The sequence below is a fragment of the Pteropus medius genome, unplaced genomic scaffold (assembly GCF_902729225.1).
Source record: "Pteropus medius unplaced genomic scaffold, Ma_sr-lr_union100, whole genome shotgun sequence".
In the NCBI taxonomy this organism is placed as follows: Eukaryota; Metazoa; Chordata; class Mammalia; order Chiroptera; family Pteropodidae; genus Pteropus; species Pteropus medius.
The window spans coordinates 15,494,383-15,518,097 of NW_024354499.1; the positions used below are offsets into that span (position 1 = coordinate 15,494,383).

Consider the following 23,715-nt stretch of genomic DNA (forward strand, 5'->3'; position numbering starts at 1 on the left):
GTAGTTTAGTTACAAGAAAGATTTATGGCCCACAAAGTAGAAATTACATTTACTATCTAGCCCTTTACAGAAAAAGTTTGCCAAAAGTTTGCTGGCAAGGGAGGTAGAACGACCTCTCACACAAGCTTCACAAACATTCCCCTGGAGTAGATGGAAGAACCCGGGCTTTCCTCTGACTCCCTGCTTATGTCAGGGGCTGTAAACCCTAGCTCCCTGGATCCTATACGGCTGCACCTGGGACCCCCCACCTGCCCTAGAGCTAGCTATAGGTATACTTTCACTTCTTCTAAGGGGCACTCTGGCCATCTGATCCAGCCTCTGCCATTGTGCTGCTCAGAAAGTTTCAACCAATGTTAACAGCTGCTCCTCTGTCCTCAGTGTCTGGCAACAGTAGTCTGTCTATCCCAGTCCCCACACAGCCCTAGTCCCTGCCACCTGCTAACAGTGACGCTTAGTGGTTGAGAATGGAATGCAGGGTTAGTCCCAGGTTACCTTCATCATCTCTTTGGACAGCTCTCGCATGGTGGCCTGGATTTCTGGGATCTTCACAAGACTCTGCATGGCCTTCATCACTTCTGTGCTCTTCTGCAGGGAACCAGCCACCCGCAAAACCGCTGAAAGAGAAATGTAATAGTCAATATCGTTCAACAGAATGTGATGCAGGATGGAAAAAAAGAGACAAATTACAAGCCATTCTAATAAAAGGGAGCAGCAGTATGTGGACTCCCAAAGTTACTTACGTATCTGTGGAACACATTACTGCACCAGATGAACAAGAAACCAATTTTTCTAAACTGTATGCTACTTTTAACACTGGTACAAAGTTTCTGAGCATGCACACCAACCAACAGGCCAATCTGGAAAGTGGCCCAAAGGCCTGCGGCTGACCTTTAGGGAAGGAAGCCAGCTAGGAATGACATCCTGGTTAAGTCACACATGGGAAAAACAGCTATAGACCTTGCCAGGGCCACAGTGTAAAACAGAAGTCTTTAGGCTACCCAAGTGGATAGCAGCTACTCCTTGAGGAACATCCTGCTGGTTCTCAGGAAAATGAGAGAAATCAGGATGTGATACACTGAATATATGTATGTGTCAGGGTAAGACGGCTACAGTTCCTTACTAGGGAAAAACTTTCTGTAGTCTGAGATCATATGCATACTATATACTATTTATAAGAAATTATAGTAGTAGCAAATGATCATCCCCCCCGCCCCGCAAAAAAAGTCTTTAATATGTCAAAATAAAGAGCTGGCAACCCTCCAAATCTATTTTCGAATTTCATGAGATTTAAAGTTTTGAGAACTGCTATGCATCAAGCTGTTCACCAAAACTGGCACACGGACCTCCTCCAGCACTGCAGAGTGCCTGGTACGCCAGGAGCCACTATAAATTTACTTCCCTCTGAATCTAGACTTTAGGAAGCTTTCATATCTAAGCAAAAACAAGAGGCAAGGAAACAAGGGTGACCAGGGAAATGCCTGTCTGACCTACACGGCATTTTGTGATTTTTCTGAAGAAAATAAGTTTGCTAAGTTACAAAGTACACTTCATTTCTTTTAATGATGGAATAGGAAAGTAACATATTTATCTATTTATTAAGATTTATCATTCTAGAGAAGTATCAAGAATCTGGCTAAAATAAGCAATAAATTATATATGTCATTATAATGATGTAAGATAGAAATTCTAAAATATTCAATTTGCTAGGAATGGAAAGATGAGTAGAGGGTAAAAATAAAGCAAATCCCAAATAGTTCTATTTGAATTATGAAAGTGTGATGTCTACACAGGCCTATGTTTTATCTTAATTTTTATCGCATCTACAGCCCAAAAAACATGCCTCAAAATGACATGTGTTCATATAAACTCTTTCTGTCTTGTTCTGTTTATTCATTTATTTTGTTCTCTTATATTCCATATATAAGTGAAATCATATGGTATTTCTATTGCTCAGACTTATTTCACTTAGCATAATACTCTGTAGGTTTATCCATGTTGTTGCAAATGGCAAGATTTCATTATTTTTTATGGCTGAGTAATATTCCACTGTATATGTATATATTAATATTTTTTTATCCATTCATCTATCAAGAGATATCTAGGATGCTTTCATATCTTAACTATTATAAATAATATTGCAATAGTAGAGAGCAAAAATGGCATAGATGATAGAGGTTCTGTTCATCCCTCTGGCGACCAAATCAAAGTTGTGATGGAAACAAGGAGCAGCAGCAAGGAAAAAATCACCTGGGATCTAGAGGAACAAGCCACACAACTAGGGAGAAATCCAAGAAAACACCCTGCAACGACAGCACCGACAGCACCGCCATAGCCATGATGTCACCAAACTGGATAACAGAGGTCGCTCCTCCCAGAGGATTCCCTGAAACCCCGCCTCCCCCAATCATGGCCACACCCAAGCCACATCCAGGTATATCCTCAGCGAGTCAGATGCTCCTTGCTGAGAGTCACACTGGAGGCAGCCTTGGTTTCTGGTGTAGCCTTTTGAGGCAACTATAAGCACAGCATCTGTGGATTGCTTGCTGAATCTGTTTTAACAGGTGGCCCCGGAGGGGCAGAGTCTTGAGCTAAGTTTGGCCTGTAGCTGAACTCTTCTCAGGACTGTGCCACTGGACACCTACTACACAAATCCACACTAATAAGACTAGGAGACTTAGGAGCTTTGCTTAGTACATAGAAACAGACACAGAAAGGCAGCCAAAATGGGAAGACGAAGTAGAAACCATATGAGAGAACAGAAGAGAGATCTAGATATAATGGAGTCAAGTAATCTAAGAGATGCAGAGTTCAAAACACTGGTAATAAAGATGCTCAATGAACTTTTGGGACATGCAGATAAATTCAGTGAGAACTTCAACAAAGAGATAAAAAACATAAAAATGGAAATGGAAATTATAAAAGAGAACCAGTCTGAAATGAAGAACATATTATCTGAGATGAGTATATTAAATGAAATAAACAAAGGAATAAACAAAGTGAATAAATGCCCTATCTAGAGGACAGGAAAGCCAATCAGGAAACTCAATGAGAATGGCAAGAAAAAAGATGCCAAGACTATATAAAAATAATTTAAGGAGGATATGGGACACTATTAAGGCTCCAAATATTCGTCTGATAGGCGTAACTGAAGAAAATCAAGATCTTGAACAGTCGTTTGAAGAAATAATGATGGAAAACTTCCCTAACCTGCTGAAGGAAATGGACATAAAACCCCAGGAAGCTCAGAGAATTACAAAAATCAGGGATCCAAAGAGGCCCACACCAAGATACATTGTGATTAAAATACTAAAGGTTAAGTACAAAGAAAGAATATTAAAAGCAGCAACAGAAAAACCAATAATTAAATATAAGGGACAACCCATAAGACTGGCAGATGATTTCCCAAAAGAAACTACGCAGGACAGAAGGGTTTGGCAAAAAATATTCAACAGGATGAAGACCCAGAATCTACAACCAAGGATACTTTATCCAGCAAAGCTACCATTTAGAGTTGAAGGATAAAGAGCTCCTCAGACAAAAATAAGCTAAAGGAATTTATCACCAGCAAGCCAATATTACAGGAAATGTTGAAGGGACTTCTCTAAGAATAAAAAACCTGTATCAAAAACAGGAATAAAGAATGGTAACAACCACATTCCTATCAGTAAGTACCTTAAATGGAAAAGAATTAAGTGCTCCAACCAAAAGATGGAGTGGCTGAAAGGATAAGAAAACAAGACCCCTACATAGGAAAAGGAAGGGGATGAAAAAAGGTTTTGCTTTGGTGGACCTAGAAGGTATTTAACTCAGGCAGAAAAAGATAAACACTATATGATTTCACTTACATGTGGAATCTAAGGAATAAAAAGAACTAATCAAAAACACTCACGAATATAGTGGATAATTTGGTGTCAGAGGGGAGGGGGGTTTGTGGGGCTGAGAGAATGGGGTGAAGGGCTAAAGAAGTACAAATTAGTAGCTCATGGTCACAAGGATGGGGAGCACAGCATAGGAAATGCAGTTAGTATCAATACATTGGCTAGGTGGAAGGTCAGGGGAGAGAGGGTGCAATTGGGGGGATCATTTTATGAATTATATAGATGTCTAACCAATGTACTGCATACTTGAAACTAAATTTAAAAAAAAATAAAATAATAATATTGCAATGAACATAAGGGTGCACATATCTTTTCAAATTAGCGTTTGCTTTCTTTGAACAAACACCCAGAAGTGGGACTGCTGGGTAGTATGGCAGCTATGTTTTTAATTTTTTTTGAGGAACTACCATGTTTTCCATAGTGGCTGCACCAATTTGCAATCCCATCAACAGGGTACAAGAGTTCCTTCTTCTTCACATCCTTGTCAACACTTGTTATTTGTTGATTATATGATAACAGCCATTCTGACAGGTGAGATGATAGCTCATTGTGGTTGTGATTTGCGTTTCCCTGATTAGTTATACTGAGCATCTTTTCATATGTATGTTGGCCACCTGTATGTCCTCTTTGGAGAAATGTCTATTCAGGTCATCTGCTAATTATTAATTAGACTTTTTTAAAGGTTAAGTTGTATTAATTTTTTATAAATGTTGTATATTAATCCCTTATTTGCAAATCTCTTCTCACATTCAGTTGAAAGTCTTTTCGTTTTCTTGATGGTTTCCCTCACTGTGCAAACCTTTTTTGGTTTGATGTAGTCCCATTTTTAAAATTAAACTTATTGGGGTGACATTGGTTAATAAAATTATATAGGTTTCGAGTGTACAATTCAATAATACATCATCCGCATATTGCATTGTGTTCACTACCCAGTCAAATCTCCTTCCCTAGCCATATATTTGACCTCTTTTACCCTTATCTACCTCCCGCCTTTATCTCTAAACTGTTGTCTGTGTCCATGAATTTTGTCTTATTTGTTGCTTTCAGTTTTAATCCCACATATAAGTGAAATGTTTTTCAACTTTTTTTGTTTGACTTATTTCACTTAGTATGATTATCTCAAGATCCATCAATGTTGTCGGAAATAGCAGTATTTCATCTTTCCTTATGGCTGAGTAATATTCCATTGTACACCTTTATCCAATCATCTATCGAAAGGCACTTCAGTTGTTTCCATGCCTTGGCTACTGTGAATAATGTTTACTGCGGCAGTAAACATCAGGGTGCAAAAATCTTTACAGATAAATGTTTTCAAATTTTTTAGACATTTTTGCTTTTGTTGCCCTTGCCTGAGGAGACAAAAGATATTGCTAAAACTGATGTCAAAGAGTTTACTGCCCATGTTTTCTTCTAGAAGTTTTATGGATTCAGGTCTTATGTTTAAGTCTTTAATCCATTTTCAGTTTATCTTTGTATATGGTATAAGAAAGTGGTCCAATTTCATAGTTCGCATGTATCTAATTTTCCCAACACCAGTTATCGAACAGTCTTTACCTCATTATATATTACCCCATTATATATTGCCTCCTTTGTCATAAATTATCTGACCATAAGTGAGCATTTATTTCTGAGCTCTCTATTCAATGTTTTAACACTATTACCATACTGTTTTGATTACTGTAGCTTTGTAGTATACTTTAAAATGAGGAGGTGTAATACCTTCCATTATGTTCTCAAAATATCGTTGGCTATTCGGGGTATATTGTGGTTCCATATAAATTTTAGGATTAGTTGTTCTAGTTCTGAGAAGAATACCATCGATATTTTGATAAGGATTGCACTGAATCTGTATATTGCTTTAGGTAGTAAGGACATTTTAACAGTATCAATCCTTCCAATCCATGAACATGATATATCCTTTCATTTACTTGCATCCCCTTCAACTTCTTTCTTCAATGTCTTACAGTTTCCAGAGTACAAGTCTTTTACCTCTTCAGTTAAATTTATTCCTAGGTTTTTAATTTTTTTTTGATGCAACTGTAAATTGGATTGTTTCCTTATTTTCTCCTTTTGCTTGTTACTGGTATATAGAAATGCCACAGGTTTCTGTATATTAATTTTGTATTCTGCAATTTTACTGAATTCATTTATTAGTTCTAATAGTTTTTTTTTTTTTCCTCTTTTTTTGGTGGAGTCTTTAAAGTTTTCTCTATGTATTGTAGTATCAGGTAATCAGCAAACAGTGAGAGTTTTACTTCTTCCTTTCTCATTCAAATGACTTTTTTTTTGGTCTGACTGCTGTGGTTAAGACTTCCAGTTCTATGTTAAATAGAAGTGGTGAGAGTGGGTATCCTTGTTTCTGATCTAGAGAAAAAGCTTTCAGCTTTTCACCATTGAGTATATTAGCTCTGGGTTTGTCATATATGTCCTTTATTATGTTGGGGTATATTCTCTCTACACTCACTTTATTGAGTTTTTATCATAAAAAGTTGAAACTTTATCAAGTGCTTTTTCTCTGTCTATAGAGATGATCATATGATTTTTTTAATCCTTCATTTTGTTGACATCATGTATTACATTAACTGACTTATGAATGTTCAACCATCCTTGCATCCCTGGGATGACTTCCAATTGATCATAGTGTATATTCCTTTAAATGTATTGTTGAATCCAGCTTGCTAATATTTTGTTGAGAATTTTTACATCTAGTTCATCTAGCATATTGGCCTGTAATTTTCTTTTTTTGTAGTGTCCTCATCTGATTTAGGTATCAGTATAATACTGGTTTCATAGAGTTTGGGAGCATTCCTTCCTCTTACATTTTTTGAAATAGTTTAAGGATAGATATTCTTCTTTAAATGTTTGGTAGCATTCACCTGTGAAACGATCTGGTCTTTCATTTATTGGGAGTTTTATGATTACTGCTTCAATTTGATAACTAGTAATCAGTCTGTTTAGATTCATTATCTCTTCCTGGTTCAGGCTTGAAAGGTTATAAGCTTCTAGAAACTTATCCATTTCTTCTAGACTGTCAAATTTGTTGGCATAAAATTGTTTGTAGTGTTCTTTAATGATTCTTTGCATTTCTGTGGTGTAGTTTGTAACTTCTCTTTATGATTTTATTTATTGAGCTACCTTGATGAGTTTAGTTAAAGGTTTATCAATTTTATCATTTCAAAGAATAGGCTCTTAGCTTCACTGACTTTTCTACTGTTTTTAAAATTTCTATTTCATTTATTTCCACTCTGATCTTATTTCCTTCCTTCTACTTACTTTGGGTTTTGTTTGTTCTTTTTCTAGTTCTTTTAGGTGTAACGTTAGATTATTTGGGATTTTTCTTGAGGTAGGCCTGCATAGCTATGAACTTCCCTGTTAGAAATGCTTTTACTGCATTGCATAAATTTTGAAAAGTTCCTTTCATTTACATTTGTCTCAAGGTAGTTTTTGATTGTATGATTTCCTCTTTGATCCATTGGTTATTTAGTAGCATGCTGTTTAATCTCCATGTATTTGTGTTATTTTCCAGGTTTCTTCCTGTAGTTGCTTTCTAATTTCATGCCATCGTGGTCAGAAAACAGGCTTGATATGATTTAAATCTTGAATTTACTGAGGCTTGTTTTGTGGCCTAATATATGATCTATCTCGGAGGATGTTGCACGTGCACTTGAAAACCCTGTGTCTGAAGTTTTTGGATGACATGTTCTATAAATGTCTTAAATTGATATGATATAATGTGACATTTAAGGCCATTATTTCCTTATTAATTTTTTGTCTGGAGGATCTATTCATTGATGTGAGTGGGGTATTAAAATCCTCTGCTATTATTGTATTACTATGAATTTCACCCTTTACGCCTATTAATATTGGTTTTATGTATCTAGGTGCTTCTATGTTGGATGTGTAGATATTTATATCTTCTTCTTGGACTGACCCCTTTTTATAATTACGTAATGTCCTTCTTTGCTTTTTTTTATATTCTGTTTTAAAGTCTATTTTGTCTGATATGAGTATTGCTTACCCCAAGGTTTCTTGTTTTTATTTGCATGAAATATCTTTTCCCATCCCTTCACTTTCAGCCTGTTTGTTAGTCTTTCAATTTGAAGTGAGTCCTTGTAAGCAGCATATAAATGGATGCTGTTTTTAATTCATTCAGCCACCCTGTCTTTTTATTGGAGCATTCAGTCCATTTAAATTTAAAGCAATTATTGATAAACATACTTATTGCCATTTTGTTAATTTAAAAAAAATTCTCCTGTTTCTTTCTTCTTGATCTCTTTCCTTGTGGTTTGTGGGTTTTCTTTAGTGTTTTGTTTGGGCTCCTTTGTTCTTTGTGCATCTTTAGTAGGTTTTTGGTTTGTGGTTACCATGAGGTTTATGTATATCATTCTATATTTACAACAGTCTATTCTAAACTAACAGGTATTTAAGTTCAAATATATTCTAAAAGGACTACTTTTTACTCCCTACTTTATGCTTTGTTTTTGATGTCATATTTTAAATCTTTTTGTTTTGTGTATCTCCTAAGTATTTACGAATTTGAGCTGAGTTTGGTACTTTTGTCTTTTGACCTTCACAACAGCTTTTTAAGTGTCTGATTTGCTTTATTTGTTAACTATTTGGCTTTACCTGTGAGATTTTTTCCTTTCTCATATTTTCTTAGTTTGGGTTATGGCCTTTCCCTTTCTGCTTAAAGAAGAACCTTCAACACTTTTTATAAAGCTAGTTTAATGGTGATGAACTCTTTTGTTTGCTTGTCTAGAAAACATTATCTCCCCTTCAATTCTGAATGAAAACCTTGGACGGTAAACTATTCTAGGCTGTAAGTTTTTTATTTCAGCACTTTAAAAGACATCTTGCCACTCCCTTATGGCCTGTAATGTTGCTTCTGAGAAATTAGCCAATAGCCTTATGGGGTTTCCTTCATTTGTAACTTTTTTTCTTGTTGCCTTCAAAATTGTCTCTTTAACTTTTGCCATTTTAGTTACAATATGTCTTGGTGTGGGTCTCTCTGGATTAATTCTGTTTGAACTCTGTGCTTCCTGGACCTGGATGTGTTTACTTTCCCAGGTTAGAAAAGTTTTCTGCCATTATTTCTTCAAATAAAGTTTCCATTCCTTCTTTTTTTCCTCCTTCTGGGATTCCTGTAATGTGAATGTTTGTGCACTTGATGCTGTCCTAGAGATCCCTTATATTGTCCTCATTTTTAAAAATTTTTTTCTTTTGGCTGTTATGATTACTTAATTTCCAATAGCCTTTTTATCCAGGTCACAGATCCATCCTCCTGTATTAGTTAATCTGTTGTTGATTCCTGCTAATGTATTTTTCATTTCTGTTACTGTATTCTTCAGCTCTGCTTGGTTCATTATACTTCTAACTCTTGTGGAGTTCTCCTTAAGTTCCTCCATTCCACTCTCACATTTGGTGAGCATCCTTATACCCATTTCTTTAACTTCTTTATCAGGAAAATTATTTATCCCCTTTCATCAGGGCTTTTTTCCTGGGGATTTGTTGTTGTTGTTCCTTTATTTGAGAGATATGCTTCTGTCTTTTCCTTTTGTTTGACTTTCTATGCTTGTTTATATGAATTAGACAAAATAAGTGGCCTTGCACTGAAGTGACCTCTGTGTAGGCTGTATGTGCTGGATAGTTTTGGCAGGCTGATCGGAACTGAGCCGGTGTCCAGGGTGCTGGCCTACCAAGCTGTAGTGGCTCTGGGATGGAAGGATAGGTATATGTAGTAATGCCGTTGATCTTGTCTGCTTCTTTTACTCGGAGCCAAAATGGGCTTGGGTGGTGTGGCAAACTTACAGGTAGGCCAGAGCACCTGGACAGAGCTCCTGCCTGCTCTACCAAGGTGGAGGGAGATGTAAATAGTAGTGCTCACCGGCATCCCCGACCCTGGGAATTCCAGCAGTTCCCAGAGAGTTCTTGCAGCATCCCAGCCTTCTCTATGTGGTCTCCATGTCTGTTGTACAGAAAGCAGTCTTTGTAGACAAGACCTCTGTGCAGGCAGTGTGTGCTGGGAAGTTTTGGCAAGGTGATGGAAGCTGGGCAGGGAGGCCAGGTACATGTGGTAAGACCCTGTTTATGCTGCTTGCTCCCTTTGTTCAGAGCTGAAGTGGGCTTTGGGCAATGTGGTTGGGAAAGTGCTGCAGCGATCTTGCAGGTGGCCGAAGCACCCAGATACAGTTCCTACCCAACTTATCAATGTGGAGGGGGACATAAACAATAGCATTTGCCAGAATCTTCAATCCCAGAGAGTTCCTGCAGTTTCCCAGCCTTCTCTATTTGTTGTTTTTTCGTTTGTTGTTCAATCAGCACTCAGTTACTCTCTTGGGAGTAACTGCTCTCTCCATATGTGTATATTTCAGCGTGCTTGTGGGAGAGGGAGAATTCAGTATCCTCCTATGTTCCCACCATCTTGGACTTCTTCAGACATTGATTTTTAAAAGACTGAAAGTATGTTATATACTGGAAACTCAAAACAAAGAAGGTACATAATATAGAGAGAAAAATAAAACATGGACTAAAATGTATTTTCTATGTTCCACAAGGAAGAAAGCAGATGTGTCAGATAAAAAAAAAATTATTTTATAAAATAATAATTATCCCCTTCAATAGAATGAGAAGCCAAGCCATAATCTGGAAAAAGTATTTGCAAAAGACACATCTGATAAAAGTCTGTTATCCGAGATATACAAAGAACTCTTAAAACTTGACAATAAGAAAACAAATGATGGCATTAAAAAATGAGCAAAAGCTCTAGACAGACATCTCACCAAAGAAGATATACAGATGACAAAAAAGCATAAGAAAAAAATGTTCAACATATGTCATTAAGGAATAGCAAATTAAAACAACGAGATATACTACACACCTATTAGAATGATCAAAATCCAAAATGCTGACAACGTCAAATGCTGGCAGGGGTGCAGCGATGGGAACTCTCCCAACGCTCTCGGAATACATAATGGTAGTCACTTTGGAAAACAGTTTGGCAGTTTCTTATAAAACTAGACATATTCTTACCATATAGTCCAGTAGTTGTGCTCCTTGGTATTTATCCAAATAAGCTGAAATTTATGTCCATACAAACTTATGCACATGGATGTCCATAGTAGCTTTATTCATAATTGCCAAGACCTGAGAGCAATCAAGATGTCCTTCAGTAGGTGAATGGATAAATTAAGTGTGATACATCTGGACAATGGAGTATTATTCAGTGCTAAAAACAAATGAGCTATCAAGACATGAAAAGACATGGAAGAACCTAAAGTGCATATTACTAAGTGAAAGAAGCCTAACTGAAAGGGCTGTATGCTGCATGATTCTAACTATATAGTGGAAAAGGCACAACTATGAAGACAGTAAAAAGATCAGTGGTTGCCAGGGACTAGGAGGAGGGAGATTTTTAAGGCAATGAAACTATTAAGTATGATACTATTACGATGGGTACATATACATATAATCAAAAACTATAAAACGTGCAGTACCAAGAGTGAACTCTAATGTAAACTATGAACTCTGGGTGATAAAATGTGCCGATGTAGGTTCATTCACTGTTAAAAACTTACCACTCAGGTGTGGGATGTTGATAGTGGAGGGAGACTGCATGTGTGGGGGCATGGGGTGTACAGAAACTCTGTATTTTTTTTTTTTTGGCTTAAATTTTCTGTGAGCCTAAAACTGCTCTAAAAACTAAAGTTTACTTAAAATAAATAAATAAATAAATAAACTATATCCTGAAGATGAAATCGACAGTAACAGGAGGGTTCCCTGGATTCAAAATGGCCACTCTGCAGGATGAGACTGAGACTAGAAGAATCTCACTGCAGCAACATCTGAGACATCAGGATTTCGCCACACAATCTACTAAAACCAACCTGTGAGAGAGTAGTTGGTTTTCCTCTTGCCTGGTTAGTTTAGTGAACACAGGACAGACCAGAGGGATCTGGGTTGAACCCCAGCTCTGACACTTCCTGACTATGATTCAGGATATGTCACTTCAACAAGCTGAGCTGTTTTCCTTATTTGTGAAGACTGAATGAGATCACATATGTGGAAGAGTTCTGTAAACTGTTGACACACAGATATATAAATAATTCAGCAGCACCAAACCCCTGGTTTTGCAAAAGCACTGATGTAAAGGCCCATATCCCATGCATACAAGACAAACCAGCAGGGCAGGCAATCTGAGAGAAGAAGTCACAATCCCACAGCTCTGCTATAATATAAGCCACTGTGGTCAAGTTTTCTGTTATTTGCTGCTGAACATACCCTCTAATACAACAAAAGAGAGTAAAAATAATATCTATTCTATTTTATGATGTGTACAAACACTGATTCTAAAGTCTGAACAAAACCCCTAATCACAGAGTTGCTCTAACATTCTAATGAACACATGCGCTATTTAGCCCATTTCCCACCTGCCTCAAGAATACTCGCCAGTGGCGGCCCTTGCAGCTGCAGCGTTTACCCCCAAGATAACTTGCAGATTACAGTCCTAACCTTACCCCCAAAGTTTGCCATGAAGTATCTTGCTTTTATTATTATTTTGCTTTGCTCTAGTATATCGATAGTCTTTGGAAACAAATGATATCATTCTATTTATAGCATTCTGTTTTTAGTAGTGGTATTTCCATTTACAAAATATAGTAATTCTCAAATGCTGAAAATGTCAAATCCTAGAAAACGGAGCATTCCTACACGTAACATTACATTAACACTGGCAACAAGCTGCACTTTTTTTCTAAATGAGAAAAGGGTTAAAATACTAAAAATGTCATCAAATAGTTTGTACAAGCCCATTCAGACCAAAATAGAGTCATACTCAATAGGTATGGGAGGCTATTAAAATATAGTTAAAAAACAACTATACATATTATATACTAGAAAATGAGTGGCATTAGAGTAGTGATCATGTCCCACTCTATATTACCGATGTGCTGGCCACACAGATTGCTAACAATAAATACTTGTTAAATGAATTTTAAAAAGTCTATCTACAAAGAAAAAAAAAATATTTAGTGGAAGATATTCCCAAAGAGTATGTTAGTTTGAAATAGAAATTCCTATCTAAAATTTCCAAAAAACCAAACTATTATTCTATATTTAATAAAGATGGTAACTATGAATTGTATACTTAAAAATGGATAAAATGGAAAAATTTTCACAATAAAAAAGATTCTTCAAAATAAACAGATTAAAATTCTATGGAAAACGCTGAATTAGCATTATAAAAAATAGCTGACAATTAAAATAAAAAATTATACAGAGGAAATTATGAAATAAAACAAGCAACCCTTCACGGCTACAGCTCCTTCTACTAAGCCTCCCTCCCCGGCCCATCCTGAGGCCCTTCTCCAGGTCCTCCAGTGCTCTAAGGCCCCTCCAACTTCAGGGCCTGTACACATGTTCCTCCCTCCCTCAGTGTACAGTGCAGGGCCCCACTGACGGCTCTATACAGTGAGGACTTGATGGAGAGATTTCTTTTTTTAAAAAAATGTGGTATTCTTCATCAATTTGTATGTCATCCTTATGCAGGGGCCATGCTAATCTTCTAGGCACGGTTTCAATTTTAGTGTATGTGCTGCCGAAAAGAGTACTGGATCTCTTTTTATTTGGAAATGGACTCACAATTTTATTCTTGGTGCTTGGCATTGTGCCTGACACAGCTGAAACACAACTATTTGTCGAATAAACTAATGAATGAATAATAGGAAAAACTATCATATCAAATTGGGTTAAAAAATGTTAAAACTTATTAGTGTTTTAATAGCAAACAATATTGAGATAGTTATAAAGACTCGAGTGCTCCTACATCTAATGACATGTTTAGTATTAGGTCAGAAATAGATTTTTCCTTTCTTGAATTGGCCATAAAAATTATAGAACGTTTCTTTATAGAAACAGAAAACAGTAACCAGTTTCATATGGCAAAAGGAGTGAGTGAGATTTCAACAAATAGCAACTATTTCAATATATTCAATTACAGACATAGAATGACTGCATACTAGTGACGAAAACAGACCTACAGATCTAGGACACTAAAAATCAGAAATAAACATAATGAATTACTTTTAGCATTTCATTGTGGAGAGTTTCTAACATACACAAAACTAGAGAAATATAATTTCCCCAAAGGGGAGATACAGACAGCAAATAATGTTCCTAACCATTAGCCATCAGAAATACAAATTAAAACCACAATTATATAGCTCCACATATCCATCAGAATGGCTAAAATATAGTGACACTACCAAATGTGAGGATGCAGAAAACTTATGATAATTCAAAATGATGCTGCCACTCTAGACAACAGTTTGACTATTTCTTATATGCAACCATAAAACCCAGTAATTGTTCTACTAGGCATTTACCCCAGAAAAATGAAGACGTATGTTTATGTAAAAACCTGTACACTTTTATATCAGCTTTATTCATAATAGCTGATAACTGAAAACAACCCTGAAGTCCTACAACAAATTAATGATTAAACAAATTGTGTTACAGCCATACCACTGAATACTGCACAGCAATAAAAAAGGAATGAATTATTGATACATGCAAAAACCTGGGTTAATTTCCAGAGAATTATGCTAAGTGAAAAAAGCCAATCCCAAGAGGTTACATATTGTATGATTCTATTCCTATAACATTCTTGAAATGACAAAATTATAGAAATGGAGCAGAGATTAGATTAGTGGCTGCCAGAGGTTAAGGAGGGGTGGGGATGAGAGAGAAGTAGGTGTGGTCACAGAAGGGCAATGTGAGGGATCCTTGTAGCAATGAGAACATTCTGTAGCTTACCTGTTATCAATGCCAATATCCTGGTTGTGATATTGTACTAAAATTCTGCAAGATATTACCACTGGGAGAAAATGGATAAAGGGTACACAGAATCTCTCTGTATTATTTCTTACAACAGTAGGTATGTGAATCTATAATTATCTCAAAATAAAAACCTTAATTTGAAAAATCTTAGAAAAGAGTATATAAAAATAAAGTAATATTATATTCCCATGCTTGCTAGAAAGAAAATATATACATAAAAATACAACTTCCACTATGAAATATTATTTCATAATAACAATAACCAAAGATAGAAACAAAGTAGGTAAATATAGACTTGGATTCATAATCAATAGATGCAAAGATCAATGGAAATATTTTAAAAAGAATCTGATACCAACACGAAAGCAACAAAAACACAAAGCTTTCTACCTATCACAGGTTCTTCTTGGAATACTTTAAATTAAAAACCAGAAAAGGAAGTTAAAATAAATATCGAAAGCAGCATCAACAGCAAAATGCAGCTCCTTGGTAGCAAGGGCCCAGGGGAGCAATGCACTCGCAAAGTTGACTGCTTTTTAAAAGCCAACTTCGTAACATGGCAATTACAAACAGAATGAATAAAATTATAAGGAATACGAATCTTACAATGACATTTCACAGTAACAAGTGAAAGCTCAGAGAAGAAAAGTGGTATTAAAAACATTCATGCCTCAAAAGTAAATATCTTTGAAGAGAACAGGATACTTCTTCCTTAAAACAATGTTTAAAAAGTTAAAAGATAAATGATATACAAGGAAATATCTAATATAATAAATAAAAAAGATAAAAATTAAAAAAAGATAATATAAACATTCTATAATATGGGGAACCCAAACCAAACAGCAAAAAAGCAATTAGTCATAAAAAATACTAGAACCATGCACATTTGGGAAACTTTTGAAATTTGAAGTCAAGTTTATTTATAATGCTACAACTTGAAAAAATAATCTGAAGCAGTTTATTAAAAAGACATATATAGCGGGTATAAGAAAATACAAAAGCTCAAAGGGGTGAGTTGAATCCATAACTGCAGGTCCAAGTTTCTCAACAATGGCATGATTTCTCAACAATGGCATGATTTCTCAACAATGCTTTGTCACAGGTGGCTGTTTTATGCAATCAGGATGTTTAGCAGCAGCCCTGGCTTTGACCTGCTAGATACCAATAACAACATCCCTCCTTCTCCAGTTCTGACAATCAAAAATGTCTCCAAACCCGCCAAATGTCCTCTGAAGGGCAAAACTGCTGCCTGTTGCGAATCACTGACCTAAGCTAGAAGAGCTGCTGCAACTGGGATTAGCTTGCATAACTTTTAAGTTAAAAATACTAAAAGTTATGAAAAATGTGTTTTGATTGAAAAAATCGGTTTCAATTTTACAAATGTTGTTTCGCTTCAAAAATCTATACTTCACAAAGTCACTTTCAAGTACTCCAATTAAAGTACACAGAAACAAAACAAAGAAACAAGGCCAAGGAAGGAAATTCCAACGGGTACTGTGGGAGAGGTACCAGCCTAGCCTGGCCTTCCCTTTACTGCCTCTGTTGTCCCTACAGACACACACACTCTCTCTGCCCCGACAATCTAAAGGCTTAGAGGTCCTGTTCAGTCCCTGTTGCTAGGACCCCACCATGGTTTGGCAAAGTAGACCTGCCCCACCTTTTCTTTTTTGTTATTGTGACAATGCATGCATAACATAAAATTTACTGTTTTAACCAGTTTTATATGTAAGTTCAGTGGCATTAAAAATGTTCACATTGTTGTGCATCCATCCCCACAACTTTTTCATCTTCTCAAACTGAAATTCTGAAACATTAACTTTTGATTTCCTATTCCCCTCTCCCTCCAACCCTGATTCTATTTCCTATCTGTATAAATTTGACTATTTTAGGTATCTCAGAGTAGTGGATCATATAGTAGCTGTCCTTTGTGACAGGTGTATTTCATTTAGCATAATGCCTTCAAGGTCCATCCATGTTGTAACATGTCAGAATTTTCTTCCTTTTTAAGGCTGAATAATATTCCACTGTGTGTGCATACCACATTTTCTTTATCTATTCATCCTTCAATGGATGCTTGGGTTGCCTTTATCTTCTGCCAATTGTGAATACCGCTATGAACATGAATGCATAAATATCTGTTTAAATCCCTGCTTTCAATTTTTCTGAATACATTCCAAGAAGTAGAATTAATGGATCATATGGTAATTCTATTTCCTGCCCCACCTATGAATCTCTCTTTTAACTTTCTCCCCTCAATCAAAACATAATCATCATCTGTCTTATTCTGTGAGAAGCTGCTGTCAGAAAGCTGTCACTTGGAAAGCATCTAATCATGACAATGTATTAATAGTTGACAAGGCTTAATATATTACCCCTGTAAGGGACATCTGTATTTTAATAGAGGAACATCTTAAGAAAAAGGAGTGACTTCATCCAATGGTGGCTTTTCAAAGCAGCAACAGGCTCGGGGGTGGGATGAGGCATATCCAAAGCACGACCTCCCTGGAACTCTCAATACACTATTTCCAGTTTTCCCTTTTCTCACTCCCAAAATGTAGACTCCTCCCTCTTGCCTGTCCCAGGTTCTATCCTATTTTCTGCTGTATTTAATCTGCCAACAAGCAACAGCCTACTATAAACCCTCTCAACAATCCTCCCAGGTGATTTCTCTCACCAGGTGGTGTACTTGGTGCTGGGGAAGTCCCAAATAGAATCTCCTTTCTCTCTTAGGCCTGTTTCTCTCCCTAGGTTTCAAGTGTCTTTCAATGACTCTGCAGTCTTTCCATATTCAAGGGTTTGGAGCATTTCAGACTTGTTTATACCTTTATCAAGTCCCACTTACTCTGCATCCAGAACAGCTCTTCCTAGTGTCCTCTTTTCCACTCTACCCCATTAGACTAATATATTCAGGCCCTGCCCATTACCTCCCAGGTCCCACTGCACTCTGTCTTACTGCATCAGTCCATTCCTTCCACCTGCAGTCTGCACTTAACAGTGTGCCAAGGCTCTCCACTGCCTACAGAATGAAATTATAATTCTTCATCTTAACTCTCAAAACTGTGACTCCAAATTACTTTTCTAGCTTTACCTCCTACTGCTCCCCTTAATGCACTCTTGTCAAACTGAATCAAGTGCTGTGGCTGAACACAGCCTGAAATATTTCACCTGTGCCTTTGTGCACCCTAGTTCCTCTACTGAGATGCCTCCACAATTCTCCCCAAAACACTTTTCCTCTGAACACCCACTGCACTTTATCTGTACCATTGCCACAGCACATCTCAATTTTAAGCTGTCTCTAAGAACCTTTGCTTTTAACAGCTATAAAAACTGTCTTCTTCACCACTGTGCTCATCCTTTCTGGCCATCATCCTGAGGGTTGGGGTACCTTTGCTCCCTGGTACCCTTGCTCCAGGTACCCCAACTCCCCAGACTTTCCTTCAGTGTTTGGAATGCAGTTCTTTTTGGCCTCATGGTTGTTACACGTGCTGAACTACTGGCTGGAACATCCCCTCACCACATACACTTAATTGCTCTTCCTCCTTCAGAGTTCATCAGTGCCTATAAAGAGCCATCCTTGATGCATTTCCCTTTTATAGTTTCCTACTGCTTACCACAGTTTGTATTTGTAAAAATACATTTATTTGATTATTAAATTTATTATTTATTTTGTTTTTATTTTTATTAAACTTATCTAATTATTTGCTTTTCACCCCATACCTAGAGGGCAATGACTGTGCCTGTACTGTTCACTATTTTATTTCCAGTGCCCAGCAATGTTATGGCATATAATAGGGGCTAAAAGAAATGTAGTTTCCAAATGTATTAACATTTTGCTTTTTGTAGCTTAATCTCCAGAGAAGACTGGAGAAGCTCTCCTGAAGCCTACATTTAATCCAGAATCAATAAGCATTTGAAGGCATGAAGTTAGGTGAGGTGACCCAGGAGGAGAGAGTGAAGATGGAAAGATCTAGAGGTTCTAGAACCGAGAGCCTCAGAGCACGTAAAGATCATACAGCAGATGTTTTGTTTTCAGTTGTGATAAAACCACAAAATAATATATATTTGAAATAGCAATATGTTGGATAATAGGCTCTTATGTGCAGTACAAAAGAGAGGTTTTGTTATGTTTACTACTGAAAGTACATGCTATGGGATAAGAGATTTTTTCACGTAGCTTATTTGTTAGCTATAATTGCTTGAAAAGATTTTTTTGGAATCGGTACACATGAAGAAAAGAGGAACAGAAAAGAATGATCAAGTTCACTAATTCCCACAGAAATGTTAAAATAAGATAACACTTTTCAAAACTAAGTCTGCCACAGAAATGTTAAAATAAGATAACACTCTTCAAAACTAAGTGTGACAATATCAAGGGTTGCTCAAAAGGTATGGAAAAAGAATTCTCATATGCTGCTGGTGGAAATATAAATTAGTAACACCTCTTTGGACAGCAATATTGCAATTTGAGAACAATTTAAATCCAACTATTCCACTTCTGAGTATATAACTTTCCTAAATAAACCATTACACATGGGCAAGAATGTAAAGATATACACAGCAGCACTGTTAGTAATAGCAAAAACTGAAAACAGCCTACATGTCCATCAGTGGGGGAAGAGAAAAGTAAAATGTGATATATCCATGTGATGGAATACCATCCAGTAGTTAATATGTATTAGTCATTATATCTCAAAATATACAATAATTAATGAAAAAAGATACAGAACATATGTACAATACCGTTTATACAAATTTTAAGATTCATGATAGTGGTTTCCTCTGGGGAGGTTTAGAAGAAAGCATATTAAAGGAGCTTCAAGTTTAGTAATCATGTTTTAAATCTTTTATAATATAAAAACTGAGGAAAATATAACAAAATGTCAAAATGTATTGGTTCTGGGTGATAAGCACATAGCATTATCCTGTGTATTATCCTGTGTATTTTCATATTTGCAATTGAGGAAAAAAGTCTGTGCATACAATGTTTTATTCATGGGGCGGTGGGGGCGGGGAAGGCAGAATAAGCAATATGTTTTCTGATACTGATTCAGGAAAGAAACAGTGAAAAATTTTTAAATAAGCTTATCATGGTCATCTGAACATGTATCTTTTCAGCATGTTGTATAAAAAATAGAGAATAAACATAAAATTTTCAAAGTTGGCTAAAAAGGGCAAGAGTATTTACTTGAACTTTCGAAATGACAAATAAGATTAAACTATTTCTTCATGGTACTGAACACTTGGCTTGTTCAAAAGGCATATATCTAGGTGGTATATCCAGTATTTAAAGAGCCTAAATATGTTACTTTAGGGCGGAAATAAGAGTTTATAAAAGTTAAGATGAGGTATGAATGGTCTGTCAGTCTTATTTTTTTACTCTTTCCCAACCCATGATTATTTTCTTTGGTATCTGGAGGCAGAACCTGATGATATACTTATTATTACGCATATTTAAAAACCACATCAAAGTAAAAAACTGAACATAAAGAAATACTTTCAAAGCCAAATACAACCAAATGATAGAGTAGATAGTAATTTGGCACCAGCCCCTAAGGTAAAACATTCAGTTGTCTTTTAACTTTCAAGTGAGATATACTCATCAATGTAGTTATCTCATAGAAAGGGTTGAAAATATTTTTTAGTGAAAAAATTCTCTGTAATTTCTGAGTCTATACTCAGTCTAAAATTCTGACAGTCACTTGCTGCCATTCTCAACAACTATAATTCTGAATTAGAACTTCTTCATTTACCAGAAATAAAGAAAGAAAATAAACCAACTGGATATAAAATTTAACCTATGATCCAAGCTGTCACTGACTTGGAAACAGACACCTGTGAAAGAGCACAAACGGCAGTATATTGGGCACTGAAAGGAAACTAAATTATATTTATTTTTAGTTTAATATTATGAGTTTTTAAAAAATAAATTGATAGTTCACATGTGGTTGAATACTCACTATACAGACTGCAGATTTCTAAGATGTGAGGAAGCATTAGGTAGAGAGCCAGAGATAAGGCAAAAAAGGATGTGTGTGAAAGCCAAGGCCAAACTTAGACCATTTAAAAATTTTGCCTAGGGAGGTTCTGGGGCTAGGCCAGAGCAAACTCTCTTCTTCATCCTTCCTCTAACACAGGGGCCCCCAACTCCTGGGCTATGGACTGGTACCGGTCTGTGGCCTGTTAGGAACCAGGCCACACAGCAGGAGGGGAGCGGCAGGCTATCAGGGAATCTTCACCTGTATTTGCAGCTGCTCTCCAGCGCTAGCATCACCGCCTCAGCTCCATCTCAGATCATCAGGCATTAGATTCTTATAGTCCCTGGTGCCAAAGTCCCTGGGGACGCTGCTCTAACACAAAGGCCCACATTTCACTCCTATGACTCAACTCTCAGGTCACTATAACACTATTCACGTGAGGAAATATGTTCTAACTTTTAAACAAAGCAGATTTATATGTAGATTTTACCGTTACTTCAACAACACTGGCTTAAGAAAATAAATAATAAAATAATGACACTAATATTTTGCATTTTATATAACACTCCAACTAAGGCAATGATGAAAATAAAACAGGAGCTAAGATTGTTCTTGCTATTCATGCAAACCAGTACTGATAACAGTAGCAAGAACATCAGCATTAATGAGGTGGCTGTGAGATAATGGTCATCTTACCCAGCTGGTTTTTCATTCCCATGAGCACAGAGTTCATGTGAGCTTTGGATGCATAGAGCTTGCTCACAGCCTTCTTTGATCTGATCACTTCCTTGGCCAGAACCACGCAGACATCCTTCTGACCCTTCTTGGCAGCATCTTTCACAGATCGTTTTACTTTTTCTTCTTCTCTTTGAATATCTAAATTTAAAGCGTAACAGAAGACACCAAAATATTAAAGGTAAGCCAGATTTATTGGTACTCAAATCTGTTCTTATTGTTATCCAAATGTGTCTATTAAAAAGGAAAACAGGAGGATATAAACGAAATGAAAATAATTAATGGGGTAGGTATTTGTCATTTCCAGATACAACATAGAAGTAATTTAAGAGTGAAAAGTAAATCTTATTATACTAAGACAAAATTTCAAAAGTGCTTTAGTGAGCCCATTCTTTTTCCTTTTTTTTTTTTATAGCCTACCGCACCTGGTATTCATTCCTAGGTGGTCTCCCATCCAAGTTCTAACCAGGCCCAATCCTGCTTAGCTTCCAAGATCAGACGAGATCGGGCACATTCAGAGTTGCATGGCCGTAGACAGCCCATTCTAGTATTTGTTGATATTAGTACTAAGAAACTTTAAAAAGTCTGTAAATGCATTCCAGAGCTTGCTCTAATAATGAATAAGTAATACTGCCACAATTATGGGAGTACGATCTCTGTAGTCATTAATGATTTATAAAAATCTACAATAAGGAAAACTTGAACATATTAAAAGTATCATAACAGCATCAACTAGAGGTAAGATATGTTTATATTATGTGTTATGAACAGTCAAGATTATTTTTATTGTGGTAAAACACATATAACCATTTTTAAGTACACAGTTCAGTGGTATTAAGTACATTCGTACTGCTGTGAACCACCACCACCATCTCCAGAACTCTTTACAGCTTTCAAAACTGAAACTCAAACCCACTAAACAATAACTCCCCACTCTCTCTTCCCAATAGCCCCTGGTGACCACTTTTTGTTTTTATGAATTTGGCTACTTTAGATACCTTATATAAGTGGAATTATACAGTATTTGTGTGTGTGACTAGCTTATTTCACTTGGCATAATGTCCTCAATGTTCATCCAGCATGTATCAAAAGTTCCTTCCTTCTTAAGGCTGAATAATATTCCACTGCATGTATATACCAAATTTTGTTTATCTATTCATCCATCAATAAATACTTGCACTGCTTTCAACCTTTAGCGACTGTGAATATGCTGTTATGAACTTGAGTATACAAATATCTCGAGACTCTGCTTTCAAATCTTTTGTGTATATGGTCACATTACCATACACTGGGTGCCTTAAACAACATAAATTTATTTCTCACAGTTCTAGAGGCTTGGAAATCAAAGATCACTTCCCATAGTTAGATTTCTTTCTGTCACCACATATTTGACCCCTTTTACGCCATCTACCTCCCCGCTTTCCCTCTTCCCTCTCCCCTTTCCCCTCCCCTCTGGTAACCACTAGTCTATTGTCCATGCTCATGAGTCTGTTTGTTTGTCCTGTTCATTTGTTGTTTTTAGGTTTATATCCCACATATAAGTGATATCATGGGATTTTCAACTTTTTCTGTCTGGCTCATTTCGCTTAGCATGATTATCTTGAGGTCCATCCATGTTGCTGCAAATGGCAGTATCTCATCTCTTCTTATGGCTGAGTAATATTCCATTGTATATATGTACCACAGCTTCTTTAGCCAATCATCTATCGTAGGACACATCCTGGCCACTGTGAATAATACTGCTATGAACATTGGTGTGCACATATCTTTTCAGATGAGTTTTCAGTCTTTGGGGGAAATATCAAGCAGAGGGATTGCTGGATCATATGGTAGACCAATTCTTAGTTTTTGAGGAACCTACATACTGTTTTCCATAGTGGCTATACCAATTTGCAATTCCACTAGCAGTGTAAGAAGACTCCTTTTTCTGTCAGTAGATTTTTGATTACTGATTCAATCACCAGACTAGCTCAGATTTTCTATTCATGTTTCAATCTTTATAGATTTTGTATTTCTAAGAATTTACTGTATCTAGGTTATTCAATTCATTGGTATACAATTGTTCATAGTACTCTTTTATAACAGTTTTTATTTCTGTAGAATTGTTAGTAATCAAATATGCTCCCATTTTCATTTGATTTTAGGAATCTGAGAACGGTGCCCTGTCCTTGGTTGATCTAGCTAAAAGTTTGTCAATTTTGTTGATCTTTTTGAAGAACTCACTTTTGGTTCCTTTGACTTTCTCCATTGTTTTTCTATTCTCTATTTTATCTCTGCTCTAATATGTATTATTT

At 36.4% G+C, this 23,715-nt stretch overlaps 1 protein-coding gene, 1 non-coding gene and 1 pseudogene across 2 annotated transcripts in view; all 3 read right to left on the minus strand.

Annotated features, from left to right (window-relative positions):
• Window positions 1-23,715, minus strand: part of CHMP3 (charged multivesicular body protein 3) — a 54,353-nt gene that overhangs the window by 10,182 nt on the left and 20,456 nt on the right. Inside the window, exons 3-4 of the mRNA XM_039852739.1 lie at window positions 21,383-21,562; window positions 493-614 (exon numbers count right to left, since the gene is read on the minus strand). Of these exons, the coding sequence (XP_039708673.1) occupies window positions 493-614; window positions 21,383-21,562 (302 nt within the window). The remainder of the gene's footprint in view (window positions 1-492; window positions 615-21,382; window positions 21,563-23,715) is intronic.
• On the minus strand, window positions 13,377-13,483 carry LOC120594724 (U6 spliceosomal RNA). Its single transcript, XR_005650669.1, has one exon. It is a non-coding gene; the product is annotated as a U6 spliceosomal RNA (small nuclear RNA).
• LOC120594700 (uncharacterized) lies at window positions 21,835-21,957 on the minus strand (annotated as a pseudogene).